The 20,353-nt window shown below is 48.3% G+C and overlaps 5 protein-coding genes across 5 annotated transcripts; 2 read left to right on the top strand and 3 right to left on the bottom strand.

Annotated features, from left to right (window-relative positions):
* Positions 1-2,841: 2,841 nt before the first annotated feature.
* On the bottom strand, positions 2,842-4,152 carry BGW36DRAFT_290522 (uncharacterized protein; the record flags this gene model as incomplete). The annotated part of the gene is made up of 3 exons (XM_046210769.1): positions 2,842-3,639; positions 3,700-3,840; positions 3,901-4,152. 3 exons carry the CDS (start codon positions 4,150-4,152, stop codon positions 2,842-2,844), a joined length of 1,191 nt encoding a protein of 396 aa, XP_046075033.1.
* Positions 4,153-4,781: 629 nt separating this feature from the next.
* BGW36DRAFT_371265 (transferase hexapeptide domain protein) lies at positions 4,782-5,707 on the top strand. The gene has a single exon (XM_046215356.1). It carries the CDS (start codon positions 4,817-4,819, stop codon positions 5,522-5,524), a length of 708 nt encoding a protein of 235 aa, XP_046075032.1. The 5' UTR covers positions 4,782-4,816; the 3' UTR covers positions 5,525-5,707.
* Positions 5,708-12,277: 6,570 nt separating this feature from the next.
* On the top strand, positions 12,278-13,495 carry BGW36DRAFT_371262 (putative transcription initiation factor TFIIE, beta subunit). Its single transcript, XM_046215355.1, has one exon. The coding sequence runs from the start codon at positions 12,440-12,442 to the stop codon at positions 13,319-13,321; it is 882 nt and encodes a 293-aa protein (XP_046075031.1). The 5' UTR covers positions 12,278-12,439; the 3' UTR covers positions 13,322-13,495.
* On the bottom strand, positions 13,496-16,970 carry BGW36DRAFT_314150 (uncharacterized protein). The gene is made up of 2 exons (XM_046212531.1): positions 15,502-16,970; positions 13,496-14,192 (listed from the first exon to the last, which is right to left on the bottom strand). The coding sequence occupies exons 1-2, from the start codon at positions 16,950-16,952 to the stop codon at positions 13,658-13,660; spliced, it is 1,986 nt and encodes a 661-aa protein (XP_046075030.1). The 5' UTR covers positions 16,953-16,970; the 3' UTR covers positions 13,496-13,657.
* A 987-nt stretch (positions 16,971-17,957) lies between these two features.
* Positions 17,958-19,614, bottom strand: BGW36DRAFT_394486 (putative serine/threonine protein kinase; the record flags this gene model as incomplete). Its single annotated transcript, XM_046217919.1, has 2 exons — positions 17,958-19,476; positions 19,529-19,614. 2 exons carry the CDS (start codon positions 19,612-19,614, stop codon positions 17,958-17,960), a joined length of 1,605 nt encoding a protein of 534 aa, XP_046075029.1.
* Between the last annotated feature and the right edge of the window lie 739 nt (positions 19,615-20,353).

The raw sequence follows: 20,353 nt of genomic DNA, 5'->3' as shown, positions 1-20,353 counted from the left end.
CATTGTTGATCGCCGAATTATTTCGAGGCTTCAATTTTATGACGAATTCCAGGATCGTCCCACTTTCTTACTGCGACGATATGTCAGGTCAAAAATCTCATCGGCCATCTGACCTGCCGTCAGAGCAACCTCCTATGTAATTCCGTATGGTTCCATGGCATTCGGTCGTAGTATAGAGAGCTATCCCCAGCGGTTTGAGATTTCTTAGTGGATATAGGGGACTTCCCCTCTTTCAATGGTTCTTGTCCGTTCGGATATTTCGTATCTACAAACAAACTGAAAATTCGACTTAACATATAATGCTCAACACTAGTATCAATTGATTTCTACATTCATATTCTTACTCAGCAGATTACCTTCTAAATCCACTGTTTTTAAATTCCAGCTTCAATGCTGACATACCATACATGTGATAGTTAAAAATAATACTAGCAAGAAGCGTAAGAGGGCACGATCATCCCTTAGCATGAACTAAGGAACATGCTAGCATATTCGCCAAAATTTATGAACCCTTGAATTTTATCACTTGAGGTCTATTACAGACCTGGTGTAATTCAATTTATTCTTGGCTGGCCTAATATTGAATGCGAATAGTTCTATATGCATAGCATCTATAACTCATACCCATCTTTTCCCCATTCAACCGGTTGGCCCTGCTCATATTTCAAGGACATCAGCCCTCTATGCGTAATCATGTTCGCTCTAGATTGGTTCCACTAATAGCACCCCTTACAATAACAGCTATCCTTGCCACCGCAGCAGTACACTGTGTTCATGAGCTAGAATTTCCGTTAGTGATATTCTCCTAACTACCATATTCCACATCATCACGTATAACAGAACTTACGCAAGCATTCTAGTTGCTAGGTCAGTATGTCTGTCATAAATTGGATTATATGGGAAGACTCACGTCACCGTTGCAGGATGACTTTGGGTTATCGCAGCTGGCGACGGCAGAGGCTGTAAATAAGGCAAAGATAACGAGAAGTTTCATTTTGTTGTATGTGGTAGAAGATTTGTTAAGTTTTAACAAGTCACATGTATTTCAGTGTGTGATTGATCATGAAGCCAGTAAATATTTCTCAGAGACTTGATGTGGTATTTATAGTTCGATGTCCAATATCCCGACACTGCCAAGAGCATTGCAACTGTGCCAACGAGTCATTGCTAGAAATTCTTTTCACCTATTTTTCAGCTAATATCTCAAAACGCAGAGGCTGGTCGGGGAGGAAGGTTGCATGGTACCATAGACTAGTATCGACTTTTGTGTTAGGTTTCACTCAACAGTGGCCAGAAAAAGCTATATTATACTAGCCAAGCCCGCTTTATTAAAATGGACTAGCCACTAGACCCAGCGAAAATCTCTCGAATCTCGATTATAATTGGCCTTAAATCTAGGCACATCTAAGTTTGAGGCTTGATCGGATATCCACATGGCGATGCTTATTACTATGCCATGCTATGTAATTCAGCAAAGCACCTTGAATTGTTATAAAACTGTTAAAGCAATTTTTTGAAGCAGACAAAAGATTTGAATACTGTGGAGGCTAAAATTTCTGTAACTTCAAATTTACCAGAACTCGCTGTTGGTTATGTTGGATTTGGGGTCTAGTTTCGAGAGCCAAGAAACCTATCTTATAGTTATCAGGGCCCACATTTAGATTAGGCTACGAAAGATGGAACAAGAACTGAATCAAAGACGGGTTTCTCGAGATTTTTTTCGTTTTTCTTGTGGATATCAATAATTCAGTGGATCGCCTTAGTAATCAATCCTGAGTTAAAGTCATGCAGCTACACCGGATGCCCAGTTGATATTAATTTCCTTTGTATATTCAGTGAGATAATAGGATAGATAGATCAATGAGTACACACACAAGGAGAAAAGTATTTTGAGTACATATAGGGTTAAAGTTTGACTAATAGTCGCGTTTTGACTTGCACCATCACGCAATACGCGGCTAGCAAAGCGCCTGAGGTCTACGATAAATGTGTGAAATGTTGCGTAATTGGGCTTAAATCTACCATAATGGAAATTGTGTTTAAAATTCTCTTTTCTGGAATTGGATACTGAAAGAAAAGCGAGCGACGTGCAACAGTATGAATCAAGCTAACGAAAGATCATACTACATAGTGGGGCCGTCAATTGGTCTCCACTTGGTGTCTCCTAGTGCCAGTTTCTAAACCTAATCCTCGGGACCGGGACCGAGTTTTAATATTAAATCTTTAAGTTTGTTACCCATACAAATAATCATAAGACCTGTCTACACATTCACAATGAGCCGCTAGCCTAAGTATGGTGTAAAATATATGAAGTTATACTATATAAAGTAAGTACTAGCCCATTTTGGATTTTGCCAGCAGTATGCCTAATGTGTGATTGTATTATTAGTAAAGTTGTCTGTGCACCCACAATCTGAATGGTTTTCCTTAAGAGCCCATACAGCAGTCACTTTAATTAATAATCCAAAAAAGTAGACTTTAATGAAGAATCATACTTTCTGGGCTAACGACAACTGTTAGAGTCATTAGTTCAACCAACTCAGAGGAGCAATGATCCCTAGCTCGAGCAAAGATCCAGTAGTGAACCCTAGATCGAAGAAAATAGCTGGAGCTCATTTCAGCTGCAGTTAACCCGCCGCATAGGGGTGAGGCTAAAAGACAAACTAAATACGCTAAATCTTAATAGCATTACAGCGAAGGAGATATAGAAATTCGGCACTCTCTATCTGTGAGGATGATATCGTCGCTTCTATCTATCGTGTTGAGGGATCTTGTGCAGGTCGTCCTTGTCCTAGACAGTTGATAATATGATCGCTTCTACTCCTTTTGCATTTACTTTATTCATTGAGCTAAAATCGGACTGGCTCTAGTAGCGACATCATCTGACATTCGAACACCATGCATTCGATAAAACTGTAGAACATCACTCAGCTGCAACTGTAGCCACTCCATCTGGCCACCTCGTAATGTCAAATGCTGGCCTACAATCCAGCGTAGTTTAGGCATGAGTAGCATCGCACCAAGTGCCGCCAATTTCGAGGGCGAGGTATTGCCTTGCACATTGCCAGGATGACTCGCATGGCGACTTGATAAAGACCCGATATGGAAAGGCACTGACGCGCAAAAGTTGTCCACCATCTCTTGGCAAATTTGCTCGGTAGAGGTAGCCAATGAATAATTTCTTGTCAAGGCTGCACATCTTGATATGCATGTGTTGACCATGATACGTAGGCATCGGTAAGAATTCCAAATTTGAGAAATTATCAAAGACGGGTATTCATCTGCCCACTGTGGATAATAAGTTTCGGCTGGATGATGAGGGCATTTACTCTGGAACTCCGACAGTAATGACGCAGATAGCATAGGTTGGCATGTCGGGTTTACCATTTCAGGCCACTTCGATAACTCGCTTTCTGTTTCCAATGCGAATGATAATATATCGGCGACGATCTCCGCGTCAAATCCCATGCCCAGAGACACACTTTCCATCTTCAGACGGAGTTGGTTAATATGTGGAACGAAAGAGGATAGAAGAACGATTGGTGATTCTTCAATATCTGGCACTGGCTTTGGTAGTAGTCGTGATGCTTCGAGAAGCTGATTGGTTTCAATAAAGGACCCACCCAGAACCGCGTCAACCTATGCATAGTGTGAGGCTCAATTTTTTTTGTCTTTGTGGGAAGTGTGCACCCAACATACCAGTCTCCCGCTAACCTGCTGCAAGCATAGTTGTGATATTTCGGTATTGCAATAATCAGGACCCCGTGCTCGTAGGATCTGTGCAAGTCCTATATAGTGCATAATAACAGGTGATCGATATGCCATGACAGATCTGAAATTCTACAAATTCTGTATTAGCGTGGATCTATAGAGGAGTAGCATTTTACTTGCCTCAAACACAGATAATAAAAGAATACTAATAAGTGTAGAATCTGAAGTAATCTTCGTCGGATCATCTAGAGCCGCCCTGGTCAATGACACAGCAACTGCAAATTGCTCTTCACCCAACTCCTCCAACTCCGGCCGCCGCGAAAGGAAAGAGAGAAATATATTCGACACAGCGGAGATGGCTAGATCAAGACTAGATTTGTGGTTTTTTGAGGAGTTCTGAATGGCACGAAAACTGTCTTGATAATGACGATTGCCTAACATCGTGGTAGCGTAAGATGTAGCAGTGGCCGTGGCCATGAGGCTAATGAATTCCTGTAACATGGAATTCTGCTTGAAACCGTTATTGAGCGGTTTATTGTTTGAAGTTCTCGGACCATTTAGTCTTTTTGTTCCGTGTACTGTTTCTGGACAAGTTGACCTAGCAATCGATCCTGATGATAATGACGATGTTTCTGCGGCGGATTTTCTTCTTTTATATGGCCGCTTAGAAAAGCCAACAAATATATCTCTATACCCAGAGCATTTTCTCCCAGCATCGAAGCATCGTACACATCCAGGTTTCCCCTCATCACACTACTAGAATATCAATGAAAGCTCGAAAAACTTGTCGTATTTGTTACTTACTTTGACCCGTAGACGTCTACAATCATGGCACCCTTTACTTGGACCTCCTGGGTTGACCATCTCGTCTATATTATAACACGGAAAGAATGATAAAGAGCTTGAGGTGTATTCCGTTTTATATCGAGCAATATGTTAATGCTCGTCGTGTCATGGCCGGTTCTGATAGGACGACGCGGGCCGTGGAGGCACGGTGGATCTCGCCTCAATTTGGTTTAGCCCGTCAACATCACGTCAACATCGGCTTCAAAATGTTCCAGACTCGACGCTATTAAAGCTCCTCGACCATATATGAAATCGAGCAATGTCATCGTCAGCATCCCTAAAACCACCCCCCGCGGGATTGCCTCGACAACGCGTCGTCTCACCCTCAACCGGAACACCAGGCCCGCCGCCCCCTCCGCGCGCGCCTGTCTCGGTCCATTCCACGACTACAGTCTCCGAAACAGCCACCTTCCACGGCACATATCCTATCACAATCGGCTCGGGCACGGTGATCCACCCGCGTGCTCGACTATACTCGTTTGAGGGGCCCATACACATCGGCGACGGGTGTGTGATTGGCGAGAAATGCGCCATTGGCGACAATGAACCAACTGCTCAGCCAGCCTCCGATGCAGAGGGGATAACGACGCGTCTGTCTTCATCAGTGACGATTGGACCCCAGACGACCATACGTACCGGGGCATATATCCGCTCAGCCGCTGCGGTTGATGCATTGGCGGTGGTCAATCGGAATGCGATAGTGGGTTCGCATAGCAAAGTATGTTCGAGGTGTGAGGTACCAGAGAAAAGCACTGTTGAAGACTGGACTGTTGTGTGGGCTGCCGGGCAGGGGATTGGACAGCGGAAAAGGAGGCGTCTTGTTGGTCCAGCTGCTGTTGTGTCTGAAAAAGACCAGCGACCGAATGCGAAGCGAGTTGAGGATGCCAGACTGGTCGTTCTGCACAAGGAACGTGAAGGGCTAGCGAAGATGATCAGTCTGTCAGCTAGTGGGGGGAAGCGACGGTGATTTTGTGCCGTAATTTTGATATGATTCATGATTTACGATTTCTTTCTGATACCCATACGGAGTGAAGATAGGAGAGCTGCAGGGGGGCGCTGATTCTAATCTTGTGGATAAATGGCATGGTAAGCCTCGTTCTATGTATCATTACAGGAGTAGAAAAAATACCACTGGAGAATACAACTGGCCATTGGCCTTTCTTTAAACATTCCTCGACGTCCTCTTCCTTCTCTCAATATTTTGATAAATACAGATTATGCCCACATGAAAAACACCATAGCGCCAGTTTGTATAGAGAACCAAATGCTGTAAGAACGATGTAAAAGAAAGAGAAAAACAGGAGTAGATAAAGACATTTCAAATATTACCACACCGGTTGACAAAGGAAATAGATTTTGTTGTAGTGTGAAAGACAGAACACCTCAACCCCCTCTATTGTTTCCGCCGCCTCGGATTCTCTTTCCAAGGATGTTATCACCTTCGCCAGTGGCCTCACCGGCATCTTCACGAGGGCGTTTGTTGCCTTGGGGTATAAATTGACGAGCGTTGGCATTCATTGCGCCTTTGTTTGCAGCAGCACCGTCCTGAGCCTGTGGAGAATTGGCATGTTGTTGGCCACGACCGCGGCCACCTCGTCCACCACGAGGCAAGCCAGACCCACGTTGACCTCGTTGGCTTGGTTGATGGCCTTGTTGCCCTTGCTGGACCTGTTGGTCAGCTCCAGGGCCACCACGACCGCGTGGCACTGGAAGGCCAGACTGAAGAGCTTTTAATGCAGCAGGGCCGGTCCCAACATGATTGCCAACTGCCGCTTTATCAGTAGGCGGCTCTTGGTTTTGCTGGTTCTGAGGAGGCTGTTGGGATGGAGAAGCTTGTTGTTGCGGTTGCTTTATGGCTGTGAAAGGGTTGGGAGTGGTCTGCTGGGCAGGCTGGTTTTGTTTGATCTCAGCAAATGGAGAAGCTGGTGGTGGTTGGGTAGGTTGGGTTTGCTGAATTGCTCCGAATGGGGCTGGCACTGTCTGCGGAGTAGGGGTCTCAGGCGCAGCTGGAGCTGGAGCTGCTGTTGCAGGTACTGTCGTAGGCTGACCTGGCTGTCCCTGACTTGCCACAGCACTCTTCTGAGGAGTGGCAACAGGCTTTGCAGGCGTTGCTGGAGGAGCTTTCGCGTCCTTGGCAATCTCCCAGACCTCACGAACAGGTTTCTCTGGAGTTTCGTTTGCTGCCTTTTGCACCACCTGAATCTTGGCCATGGCACCCCTGGCGCGCGTCTCGAGCATGCTGATCTTGACAGCGATCTTCTTGTCGTTCAATTCAATTGCTGACTTGACTTTCTCTTCGGTTGTTTCGTCAGCAGCCTTCTTCAGGCGCCCCCGTTCTTCCGCGAATTTCTTTTCTAGGTCGGCAATAGCTTCGGGGCTTGGGCCTGTGGCAGGTTGATTATGGCCTTCTTGCTGCAGCTGCGCCTTCAACTTGTTGACTTGTGTTTGAATATTTCTTTTGATAATCTCTTTGATCGTCTCATTCTTAGCCACAAGATCTCTGACTTGACCATCAGTGAGTTCCGGCAGTTGTCCAGCTTCGGTCTTCGCAGGCGTTCCCGGGGCTGGAGCCTCGGATGGTTGTGTAGGTTCGACAGACGGCTGTTGTTGCGCTTTGAGATTCTCAATCTCCTGTTTATGGTTGTTGCGAATCTCTGCCAGTTTGCTGTTGAACGTTTCTTTCATTTTGTCGGAACGCTCCTTGACCTTGGCATCAAACTGTGCTTCCTTTTCAGCCAGAGCAGCTTCCAAGCGCGTAATCTTCTCTTCCAAAGACTTGACCTTCTCCTCGTCGGCGGTGAGTGGTGCGGCGGTTGTTTGGACTGCAAGAGCAGCTGGTTCTCCTTCGACTTGCATTGAATTTATAGGTGTTTCCGCAGGAGTGGACTTCAACCGGCTAAGCTCTTCGCGTGTTGTTGAAAGCTCCTCCTGGAGGACTTCTTTCTCTTGTTGTACAGCATTCAATTCAGCTTGCTTGGCATTCACGCGTCCGCTTAATTCCTTTGATCGCGCTTTGAACTGCTCTGTTAATTTTCCGCGAAGTTCTGTTTTACCGTCCTCAGCCGCTTTCGAAAGCTGTTCTGGGAAGCTGTCAATCTGGCTTTGGAGAGCGGCGCGTGCTTCGACGGCTTCGTCGCGTTCTTTCTCTAACCCGTCAAGTTTCTCCTTGAGGGCTTCCATTTCAGTGGGATCGACACGGTTGTATTTCTGCAAGATGGTTTCAGTGCGTTGTTGCCACCGGTCCCGATCTTCATGCACCAACTTCATCTCCTCCTCTTTAGTCTCTACAAGGTTCTCCAGTTCTCGGATCTTGTTCTTGAGAGGTTCGATTTGCTCAGTGAGTTCTTCGACGCGAGCAGTCTTTTCAGCAACGGACGCTTCTGCCTGTCGAGCTTGGTTTCGTAGAGTCACACTGCTTTCGCGGAAGACATTCAACTCGTTAAGGGTCTCAACGAGCTTGTTATGACTGAGGGTATGGTGGTCGCTATCAGCAGCGGCACGTCGTTGCTGCTCTAATTTGAGCCGGGTGTCGTCTAGTTGAGATTGCGTGTAGTCAAACTGCTGGCGAAGTCGTTTGCTTTCCTGGGTAGAGAGGTGGTATTGAACCTCAACAATCTCCTTCTCTCTCCGTAGATACTTGATTACTTCTTGCAGCGACTCAAGGCTTGAGCTTGCACCATCTGTCTCTTCTTCGCCCGCAGCAATATTAGCGCGGTCTTTTTGCAAAGACGAGATTTGCTTGGTGATGTTTTCTAGCTGATTGTGCAATAGAGAATTCTGGTGTAAAACTTCATCACGGCGTTTCTGCAGGTCAGTAATCTCCCTCTCATAACGGTCTTTCTGTTCTTTCCAGCTTTCTTCTTTCTGTGTAAGATCTTTCTTGGAGTTTTCAGCTTGGGTTTTAACGTCGACAATGTCTAGACGCAACTGATTAGCCTCAGAACGGACCGCTTGGAGTTGTTTCGCAGCCTCGGCATGTTTAAGCAGCTCATTCTCGTAGTTTTGCTGTGCTTGTTGAGCAATCTCTGCCTGCGCCTGCACGCTTTGCTCGTATGTTTTAGCATTCTCAAGTTGGCGCTCAGCTTCCTCCTTGAGACGAATGATGTCCGATTCGTAGCCAGCTTTTTGTTCATCAAATCTTCGAGAAACCTCGCCCTGTTCATCACGCAGGCGGGACAGTTCGGTATTGGTCGTAGAAAGTTCGGAAGAAATTTCTTCAATTCGCTTCTCAAGATCTTGGATCTTGTTGTCTTTCTCTTGCACGAGTCGTTCGGTTTCCTCGCGGTACTGATCTTGCGTTTCAGAAACCGATTGTAAACGCTCTTCAGTTGCTTGGCTAATAGCCTTATAATCCTCAACTTGTTCTCTTGCGTGCTCCAAATCGGTTTTGGCAAGCTCAAGATCGCGTTTCAATTCTGATACTTCAATCGCCAATTCTTGTTCTCGAGTTAGGCCGCTTGTGCCTGTAGTTTCACCCGCATCGGCAGTGGCTTCTGTCGAGGCCGAGGGTACAGAAGTGGTGCTAGGCCTGGACTGCAACACCTGGAGTCGTTCCTCAGCACTCTTCAGTTCAACCGTGAGTTCGTCGACTCGTGATTGCAAGTGATCACGGCTGGTCTTAGCTCCAATCAACTCCTCGCGAACAGAAGTGAGACTAGTGACCAAGTCATCGATCCTCTTCTGACTCTGCTCATGTTCGTATTCTCGGCGTAAAGTAGAACGTTTGGCGTCTTCAAGCTCATCATTAAGCTTCCTCTTGGTTGACTGAAGTTCCGATTCGAGAGACTCGATGCTATGTTGCAGACGACGACGACTTTCGGCATCTGTATGCTCGCGTTCGTTAAGAATATTCTGTAGATTAGCGTTCAAGGAGTCCAGTCTGCCCCGTTCATTCCTCAGTGATTCGTTGTCTTCAATCAGTCGCTTTTCAATGTTCTTCCATAGATCCTTCTCTGCTTTAAGATTAGCGTTTTCACGTTGCAGGCTGTCAACTAGCCCCTTGGCGACAACCAAATCTTCGGCAGCTTGTTGCGTCCTGATTTCTTGGCGATTGATATTCTCCAACAAGGTGGAGTAGCGTTTTTGAATTTCGCTGTTCTCGTTCTTGAGCATGTTGAAATTATTCTGTAGCAGTTCAGCTCTCTGTGCAGCCGCACTAAGCTGGCTGTTTAGCCTGCTAGCCTCGCTCATCAACTCGCTGTTTTTGCGTGAAAGATCGTTGACCTGCTGTTTCATGGCTGAGTGATCTGTAGCCGTCTCTTGTCGGAAAGTATCAAAATGTGCCTGCACTTTACGAAGCAAATCTGCATAGTCCGTACCGTCAGGGGATTGTTGCGGTATCGTGGGTGGTGCTGATCCAAGGGGAACTGATTGTGAGAATATCGAGTTATCGCCGGTAGCTTGGCCTCGACGCATGAGCATGCTACGGAATGTATCACGTTCCTTGACGTAGCTCTTTGTTTGGGCAGTGAGATTAGTGATTTCATCACGATATGTCTGAACACGAATGCGGAGTTCTTTAAGCTCCTCTTGGTCCTGCTGATAGGATGTTTCTCGTTCGCGGGCTTCCTGGCTTTCCATGCGGTCACCGATATCTCGAAGCATACGACGAAGGGTGACATTTTGCTCCTGAAGTTCGTTGAGGTCTTTGAATGTTGTGAGATTTTGTGTAATGAAACGACCGGTAGAGTTAAGGTTTGTCATCGATTCCTCCATCTCATTCCGAGCGATCTTCTCCAGTTCTTCCCTATCATACTCCTGGCCATCCTTGGAAAGAGCAACCTCCAAGACCAAGACTTTAACTTGGGCGCTGAGATCTCGAAGTTGTTGTCTCAGAATCTCGGTTTCTTTTGTCAAGCCTTCCACCTGGCCACGCCATTTCCTAGCTTCTCGGGTAGCCTCATCCCGTTCTTTTCCAGAGGTCTCAAGAATGTTCGACATTTCCATAACGGCATTCTCGAGTCTCGCATGATCAGTACGCAAGTCGTCTATCTCAGGCTTGCTTGATTCCAAATCCTGCACCATCTCATCAAGGGCCGTTTTCAACTCAGCATTGTTGCGTTGTTCGGCAAGAAGCTGCGATCGTACTCGGTCGTATTCGGAATATAGTTGCGTCATTGTCAAACCACCTCTGGACTTTGACGTACGGGGCGAAAATGCACCAACAGGAGTAGACGGGCGAAGCGGTGTAGAAGGTCCGCCATTGAGAGGAGCAGGGCTAAAAGGTCCTTGGGATTCAAGCTGGCTTAGCCGAGTTTCCAGCTCAACGATCTTGCGTTCAGCTGCCTCCTTGTCTGCATGTTCGGTTTCGGTTTCCACGCGTAATCGCGAAATTTCCTCAGCGGCGTCGTCTCGAGCCTTTTCTAGTGAAAGCTGGCATTCTTGAACTCGTTGTTTGGCGGTCGCGGCTGCATTTCCTTGGAGCTCTGCTAAACGGTTGACACTTTCGAGTTCAATCCGCAGTGATTCGCTTGTGGACGTGAACTCTTCCCTGAGAGCTTGCATAGCAGCAATCGACTCTTCATATTTGTGTTCAACATCGTCCAGTCGACCTTTGAGGTTGTTTTCGTTTCGGCGGAGTTGGTCGATAGTTGTCGAAGCTTCTTCAATTTCGCGTTGGAGTTCAGAAATTCGGGCACCCTTTTCCTTGCGGAATTTGAGATACTCGGCAGATTTGGTCTGGAGTTCCGTTTCAAAGTACTCGTTGTTTTTCTTAGTCAAGTCAAGCTCTTGCTGGAGGCTTTGTTCGCGGAACCGGGAACTTGCAGATGCCGAATTTGCTGCCTGGAGATTTTGTTCCACCGTAGAAAGTTGTCGTCTTAACTCAACAGTTTTCTGGTGTGTGGCAGACAGCTCCTCTGAAAGCTTGTCATAGGCTGATGTTTTCGATTCTAAGAGAGCTAAAGTATCGCGATTCGACGTCTCGAGGGACGTAATTCGAGATTTGAGACCGTTGACCTCAGATTCATTTGAAGTAGTCGAGGACTTGATTGTAGAAATCTCAGATTCGAGGTTCGACCTATTATTTTCTACACCACAGTTAGAAGGAGGAGAAGCTATGTTCGCTACCGACAGGACATACCTGATTCCTGGAGGCGGGTGCGAAGACTGTGTATCTCGCTCAACCCTTTCTCCACCGAAGACTTCAGAACTTTCGTTTTAGATTCACTCGAACGAACCGAGTTTTCCAGCTCGACTTCGATACGCAGTTTATCCGATTTCAGCTCATCGAATTCCCGGGCCTTGGCCGAGATCCTCTCCAACAACTGATTGACCAGGTCAACGGTGGGAGCCTGAGTGAGTGTAGTCAAGCTGTCTTCCGAGACACCGTAGTGCGCGGCAAGAAAGGGTATCTCGATTGTGGCTGCAGCCATGTTGAGTTCCTGATGGCCTCAACAGGCCGCTGGCTAGGTGTGAAGTCAGGAAGAGCCCCGGATGCGCAGATGAAGAACTCGCAGAATATGAAGGGGGAGTGAGCGATGGGAAAGGCAATCGAGGCGCGTATGTGCAATGCGGAGATTCTGGCACAGGACGCAATTGTACAGGATCAGGGCATGTCGCTGGCGAGGGGTGTTGACCTCAACAAAGCGAGCGATGCGGCGCGTTAAGAAGAGGTGAGGAACTAGCTCCTCGGACTGGTTAGCGCGGCTGAGACGGCGGTGGCTGGGGCACGTGATCGGCTGCCTTGACTTCAGCCTTGACATTCATTCCATTTCTCTACCTTTTCTCAGGAGGCACGTTTGGCCTGCGCTTTCTTTTATGGGTTGTTTATTCTTTGCTTTTCTTTCTTTATACGGCTCCGCAGCAGGCGAAGGGACTAACCTGACCGTCACTCGCTTCTGCAAGTCTCTCTAGCCTCGGCTCTCAGGCGAAACCATCCATCATGTCTTACCTGCAGCAGCAGATCAATAATTTCAACGCCAGCGTCGTCTCATCAGCCGGCCGATTACCACAGCAGAGACGCATCGTCGGCAACAGCCAACCTACCTCTTCAACTCCTTCACAATCCGCATCCACCCCCGGCACCCCAGGTGCGGGTGGTGAGCAACGACGCCGCCATGACCCTAACATTGTGTACTCCCAGCCCGCAGATACCGGCACGGGGAAGGATATCATGACCAATGTGCTCTACGCAATCCAGAAGCTAAAGGAAAAGAATGCGCCACTCACGTTCGAGGATATTGTTGGGTATCTCTCGCTGCAAGAACGACGACATGACCAAGGCTACGTTCGTGCGCTGCGAAGTATCTTGCAGGTCCACGAAAAGATCAACTACGATCCTGCGGGAGATGGGGGAAAGGGAACATTCAGCTTCCGGCCGCCGCATGATATCCGCACCGAAGAGCAGCTGCTGCAAAAGCTGCAGGCGCAAACAACCATGACGGGCATTTCTGTCAAGGATTTGAAGGAGGGCTGGCCTGATGTGGAACAGGGAATCGATAAGCTCGAGAAAGAAGGCAAATTGCTGGTGACACGCAACAAAAAAGACAATCACCCGAAGATGGTTTGGGCCAATGATCCGTCACTCGTCCATCACTTTGATGACGAGTTTCGGAATATATGGGAGAAGACGAAAATCCCCGACCAGCAGCGCGTTACAGAGGAGCTTGAAAAGGCCGGGATGATACCGGCCAACAAGAACAAAGTGGTCAAACCACGGGTGAAGATCGAGCAAAAGAAGACCAAGAAACCCCGGCGAACGGGCAAGACGACCAACACCCATATGATGGGAATTCTGAGAGATTATTCGCATATGAAACGATAGATAAGGCATCATTTATTCGACATTTCCGGTATGCATTGCATTGGCGTTGGGGTTTAATTTGTTGTATATTATTATTTTCTGCAATGCGCGCTCATTCCGCAAAGACTGTACTTTTAAGACGGCCATGAAAAGTAGGATGAGACAGATACCCAATAAAGAACTTGAATTAAAGACAATCCTGTGCACGCCCTTTTTCTATTTCTGTGTTCTGCATGTACATGTATAACATATATGCACCAGTCGCTAGTATAACACACGGTATCATCTATCAATCGGCGTCAAAGCAGCCACTAATACACCATCAACAAACCCCAAAAAAGGAGAAAAAAACCCATCTCAATGGTGCCCATTCGAAACAGCCAAATTCAAATTCCCCGACGGATCCACCTTTTTCAAATACGCCACCATATCCTCAATCGTCGTAACTTTTATGCCGAACCGCTTGCCAAACCGCAGACAAGAATCCCTGCGCATCATGCCATTATTGCCCTTAATCTCTGCCACGCCCTCCACCAGATTACCCTCCTCGACCAGCTCACCGATCACACCCGCCGGCGCGCGCCCCGCCAATCGACACAGATCAATAGCCGCCTCTGTATGCCCTCTCCTTTCGCGCACGCCGCCCTGACGCGCGCGTAGGGGCAGAATGTGTCCTGGACGACGGAAGTTAGCGGCGGTGATTTTCGGGTCTGCTAGCTGGCGACACGTCAAGGCGCGGTCATGCGCCGAGATGCCCGTCGTTACGGATGCGTTGTTTGAGTCAATGGAGATGGTGTAAGCTGTGATGAGGGGGTCGGCGTTGTTGGTAACCATCTGCGGGAGGAGGAGATTATCGGCGTGCGAGGGGAGGATGGGCGCGCAGACATAGCCACTGGAATGTGCAATTAGAATATTTTGTTTCAGTTCATTAGGTATGTATGGTTCGCACCTCGAGTATCGAACAAGAAAGGCCATCTGGGCTTCTGTGACTGCCTCGGCAGCGATGATTAGATCGCCCTCGTTCTCGCGGTCTTGGGAGTCGAGGACTATGACGAACTCGCCATTTCCTGTCATTCGGTTAAGTTAGCAATAGAGGAGAGTATATGTAATGTGATTGAATGGATATAAAATTGACCGCCACTTATGAGCCAAGTTGTGAGAGGAAAAAAACGTACGGAATGCAGCAACGACGTCCTCCACTGCATCAAATTTTAAGTCATCGTCTGTTGTTGACGGCATATCTATGTTTGATATGTAGGTGTATTGTCTTTTCAATCGATCGTTTCGTGTTGGTATTGAAGCAGGTATTCTGCCTCTCGGCAATGCGCGGATTGTCGACGAGTATGTGATTCAAGTAGATTTGAGTATCGCCAGTGTATCCAGCTGTCAACTTTCGTTTACCGAAATATAGCAATTGCCGCGAGTCAATTCTTACGAGTAGCTTGTTGAAGTTGATACCCTGGGAGAGATCGGATATGGATGGATACGAGAATCGGTGCGGGGAACAATCTCAAAGTCGCGGCCGCTTAGGGAAAGAGTAAAAGCCGGGTGGTGGCAAACTATTCCTGTGCTGGTCAAGAATAGTAATAGTAATAGTACCAGTAACAAGTGTAGACTGCTCTAGAATTATATCAATATCTGCTGGTTTGTCAGAGATGAGCAAGCAATTAATTAGTTTATTATTTACTACAACATCGAGTAATCAGTCTCCACTTCTCTCCGCCAAGGCTCAAACAAATTCTCAACCTCGACAGCCGTTATTATTAATTATTACATTATTTGTTAGTTATTGCCTCGGTCATCTGTAAGCCGAAACTGACACTAACCCTAACATCGTATACTAACAAAATTGCAGTCTAAAAATACGACAATATAGTGCGTACAAGAATAGTGGGCAATAGACAGCGAGACTGAGGGTCAATTACATGTATGTTGGTATATCTGTCTTATAGAGGTAATAGAATAAGAACAAGTATCGGTTTGCACAATGCACAAGCACTGCTTGTGCGTTGGTTTGTAGTTAATCTAGTCTATCATATACTCATTACCATGATATTGAAATTTCTCGTCCTCCAATGATTGACAATTAAATGATCGTGTAGATTATTTATACCGTAGATAGGATCAGTTTTGTACCGTATATCGATCATGCCATTCCCAGCCGCCCCATATATCGCACTTCATCTGCCTGTCGCTCTAACGCCAAGCGCATCATATGCGCATACTCCTGCTCGCGACGGCGCAAGGCTTGGCGACTCTCTCTCCGAGTTTGTCTTTCTGCTGGATCGAGATCAGAGATCATATGGTCCTCGTCGTCATACTTATATTCATCTTCCTCGACATGATCATTGTCATGGGAAAACTTCAGCCGCCCTATCCGGTCCCCTGTCCAGACGAGCAGCTCATCGCCATCCAAGTTCGCGTCCGTAGGAAGAATCTTCCGTGCCACCGCGTTCCGACTATTAGCGTCGGAGGACCAGAACATGCCTGACGGGGAAATAAGCCCGTCGGGGACGTTGTCTAAACTAGAGGGCGGCGACTGTGGCCGATCGGTGTTGATATTCCAGCGGCGAATCTCCGTTCGACCGTCTCGCTCAATCCACTTGATATTGCCGTTCGAATCTGAGAAGACGATGCGGGCGCCATGCGAGGCAACGGAGAGGAGTTTTGAGCTTGATGCGCTTTGGCGGTTTTGATATCGCGCTGTGTGCATCGTAGACTCGGCATTTGCGCTCTGGGGGTCAGAGCCTGAGAAGGCGAGGTCGTAGAGCTCAAGGGAGCCTCGTCCGTTGTATTCACCGCAAGCCACGACGGTGTGTTTGTTTAGCCAGTGTGGGTGAGAACAGACGGGGAAGTTGGGGGGAGGAACGGAGGTCAGGCCGCATAGTCTGCCTCCGGAGTGGATCGCCTGTTGGAGTTTGGGGAAGGTTCGTCGATCATAGCAGAGGATACTGGGGAATCGGCCGGCTAGAAGAATAGTGTTGACATGCGGTGTAGGAGGGTGTAAGATGGACAAGGGCCCCGGTTGGAAGAGAGGCGCGTAGTTGGCGCCTTTTTCAATTGGTTCCGGGCTACGGATGCGCTGTGGTGGCTGGCCGTTAGGGAGTAGCCGCAGGACCTGACAGTCGGGATGGCTGTATAGGTTGGAATTGGGGAGGAAATTAGGTGGGTGCTTTTCACAGCGTAGACTGATTTCTGCTTCCTCGTCGTGCGTTGATAAACGCGCATCGTAGATTTGAAGACTCAGCGTTGTAGCAAGTGTGATAGGCACTGAGTAGTCTGTTTCCTGCGACAGAGCAAAAATAGACCAGGCGTATCTCTCCTGGTGGACAATCTGTAACGTTTCCAAGTCCACCTCATTGAGGATATTCCCCACGCAGATATACGCCCGCTTCCGAACGGAATCCACGCTCATGCATTCGCCAACGCCTAGAAACTCCATCCCCGGACTTCGCGTCGGCGACTTGTCACTTCTTTTTGACAAATTCGAAAATAGCGCCCCAGACTCGCTGGTGCCGGCAATTCTACCTTTTGTAAGATGGGATGCGCTTGAGTGTGAATGATTCAAATCCCACACACAAATAGTTCCGTCTTCTAACGGGGCAATGACTCTATCTTCTCGCGCGAAACTCCAGTCTCTGAGCAGCCCCATCCCCTTCACATCCCGCACGACATCTTTCCTCCTATTGCTGGTGGGACACTGCAGCCAGGAGAACGACAGCGGCCCGTTGCGAGCAATGTATTCCGAGTACCAGTCCACATCCTCAGTCTCAAACGAGGGATCCCACTCGGCCGCGGCTCGACTTCGCTGTCCAATCCTGGGGGCAGTGAAGCCATCCTCACTGCTAGCGTCAAGCGATTGGCGTGACGGATAGATCAAGGCCCGAAGTGTGCTTGGGCCGAGGGTGCTGAGGGGAGCTACCGAAGACGCGGACAATTTTCCAGCAGCGATGCGGCTCTCCCTGCCAGTCCACGAGCTCTCATGGCAATGGAGCCTCCAGAGAAAGTTGTCGCGCGCCAACTCAAAGAAGCGCCGTGACACAAGTTGCAGTTGGGCCTGCTCTCGGGGGTGAGATCTGTGAGGGCGGTGACAAGCAGGTCAGCTAGAGCAGGCTATATGTAAATGTAGATGTAGATTAACCAGTGTGGGGGTTCAGGTCCGGACGGAGACTCACGGTCGATGATCTTGGTCACGATTTCTACAGGAAGGCTGTCCATGGGCAAGCGAGGGTGACGGCAGCATGGGGGGCTGGTTCTGATAGAGACTATTGTTTAATATTGAAGAAGACAAGAAAGACGCAAGAAAGATGCAATATTATTAATATGTTCTGTCCAGCCCAAGCATGAATGTCCCCGCAAGCCAGGCATGCTTCTAGACCTCGTCACGTGTAGCGCTGATCGCTGATCTACTCACTCCTCACTACTCACTCTCGGTACTCACTACTAACTACTGAGCACTAACTATTAAACCCGTTGATGGCGTCTTTTGATCTTGTCAAGTCATCGAGCGTGGCGACTCTTGACCTGCCCCGCAATTGTTTCAGAGTGAGATAATCTCGATCATCTCCAGCCACTAGCCTGCACGTGTTGTTACATCGGCACATTGAAGAGAGAAGCAATTAGATCAGACTACATTATTGTTATATCAATTCACATTCTACTGATCTGGCTTATACACTGCATCCTTGCACAACACCGCGACCTTTTTGAAAAACCGTCGCCACTCCAGCGGATCACCCTTGACTTTGCTGAACTCGACCTCGAACAGCCCATCCGAGACACACTCCACGATGATAGTTCCCTGGAGCAAACATAATCGCTGGTCTTTGGTCGCGACCCGGATGACAACCGGACCGCCCATGTCGATGCCGGAAATCTGCGCTGGGACCGGCACTCCGAGACGGTGCAGAGCTTCACTCAGAAACGGCACGAGAAGCTTCAATGCCCAGGTTGAGTAGAACCGATTCATCGATCGTGATGGAATGATATCTCGGAACTTTTGCGCGTTTTGGGTTCGGCTGATCGGGACCGACGGGTTCTGACTGAACTGCGACATGGCTGGCTCGTCTTCGAGACGATCTGCCATGAAATAATCCTGGGTGTTTGGAATGGCGTAGTCTTGTGGTTGTGTTGACGAATATCCATTGCCCAGTGGCATGTCCCAGTCTACGGTAATATTATCCGTGGGCATCTCGGGCTGCGTGGATGATAACCTCGCGTCTAAGCCATCTGCAGAGTCGACGTCCATCGCCGACGAGGAAGCCCGGGTTCGTTGTTGCTGGGACGAAGCTAGAGGGTCCTGGCTAAAGTCGATGTGTAAGGACTCGAACATGCTGGTTGCCATGTTGACGGGATCTCGTAGTTTGCCCTCCGTAGAAAGATAATTATTCGGCTGCGTAAACCACGGATGCCTCCTCACATCTTCCATGCTGAACCGGCTGGCCAAGTCAACCTTCATCATGCCACGCAGGAGCGACAAGACACCAGGGGGCAGTCGCTGCCAGAGCTCATCGGTGGTCCTTGCATTCTTCTCAACGTACTCGCTGAACTCGTAACTGTTCTCCGTCGGACTGTCCCATGGAGTATTGCCCGCGAGTAACACGAACAAAACGACTCCACAGGACCAGATGTCTGCAAGATCAGCGCGATAGCCGGGCCCTTTTGCCTGGCCCCGCGTACTGCACGCAATGACCTCGGGTGCTATGTACGGCGGGCTTCCACATAATGTTGTACACATCTTCGTCTTCCCATTATATTCAAACACAGTGGCGAGACCAAAATCTGCGATCTTCAAATTTCCATCGTCAGACAACAAAATATTTTCTGGTTTGATGTCGCGGTGGCCAACGCCTCTCGAGTGCATGTAGCTCACGGCACTGATCAGCTGGGTGAAGTAGAGGTGGGCGATGGTCTCGCCGACTCCCTCGTCAGCTTCGATCTTGTCAAACAAGTCGCCGCCTTCGGCCAGCTCCATGGCTATCCATCGCCAAGTCGCGTCCTCGCCAGTGTGAAAGAAGGAGATGATGTTGTTGTGGTCGCCGATGTGCTTGTGGACAGTCACCTCCATCTGCAGCTGCCTGGCGCCGATCTTACCATGGCGGGCGGCGTATTCCTTGTGGATGAATTTGACGGCGAAGACTGGGTTTTCGTGCTGGAGGGGGCAGGCTTTCTTGATGCTGACAGAGTTAGACACGCAGGAAACAAAACATAAACTGGAGGAGCACGAACCATGCATACGCGCCCTGGCCGATTGTTTTGGACACGATACGAAAGGGCAGCTCTGTTGGCAGTGGGGCCAGCTGCGAGTGCTGCATGCCTGTATTGCCTCTACTCGAGACGGTCACTGTTCGTGACTGGAGAGGATTGATTGAATGTTATCAATCATTCATGTGGCAAATAAGTTGCCGGCCAGTCGCGTCGCTGCCCGCAAAACACTTTATCCTCTTCGGGCAGCGTGTTTACCCCGCTACGCTTACACAGAGCAGCGGCATATTGTTCTCTTTTATTCATATCTGTAATGATGATTGGATATTAATTAATATTGCTATCTAATAACATTAATTATTATGGTCTGCAGAAACCAGGACTGCTGGCAGCCAGCTGCAGCGGTCGCGTGCTCGTGCTCGTGCTCGATTGCTCTGGACCAGTCATTACTACTATTATTATATTACTAACTTATATTATTGTGCAACTAATAATACACTAAGAACGACTGGGTGCGAATTAATGAAACAACAGGCGGAGATTGAATAAAAATTGTGGTCGTATGCAGCTAGGGTTAGTCAGCCGCGTTGCCCCGGCCGGCCGCGAGTAAACAAAAGCGCCAGTGCTCTCTCACGTTCTCTTATTCTCTTCCTCCTCGCCCACTGAATAATAAGTTAATTAATTCCTATTACTGCAATTGCTTCTTCTTCTTCCGCTCAATCTCTCTCTTGCATTCACTCTGCATTTGTCCTGCTACCCCGTCAACCTTCGTTTTTTATCCTACCTAGTCGTACTAGTGGGTCGCACTCACCATCGACGCATCCGTCCTCGTCACATTAGCTGCATTCC

Source organism: Talaromyces proteolyticus, assembly GCF_021365285.1.
Source record: "Talaromyces proteolyticus strain PMI_201 chromosome Unknown BGW36scaffold_3, whole genome shotgun sequence".
Classification (NCBI taxonomy): Eukaryota; Fungi; Ascomycota; class Eurotiomycetes; order Eurotiales; family Trichocomaceae; genus Talaromyces; species Talaromyces proteolyticus.
The sequence above is the reverse complement of the archived record's forward strand: the minus strand, read 5'-3'. Positions and strand labels throughout refer to the sequence as shown.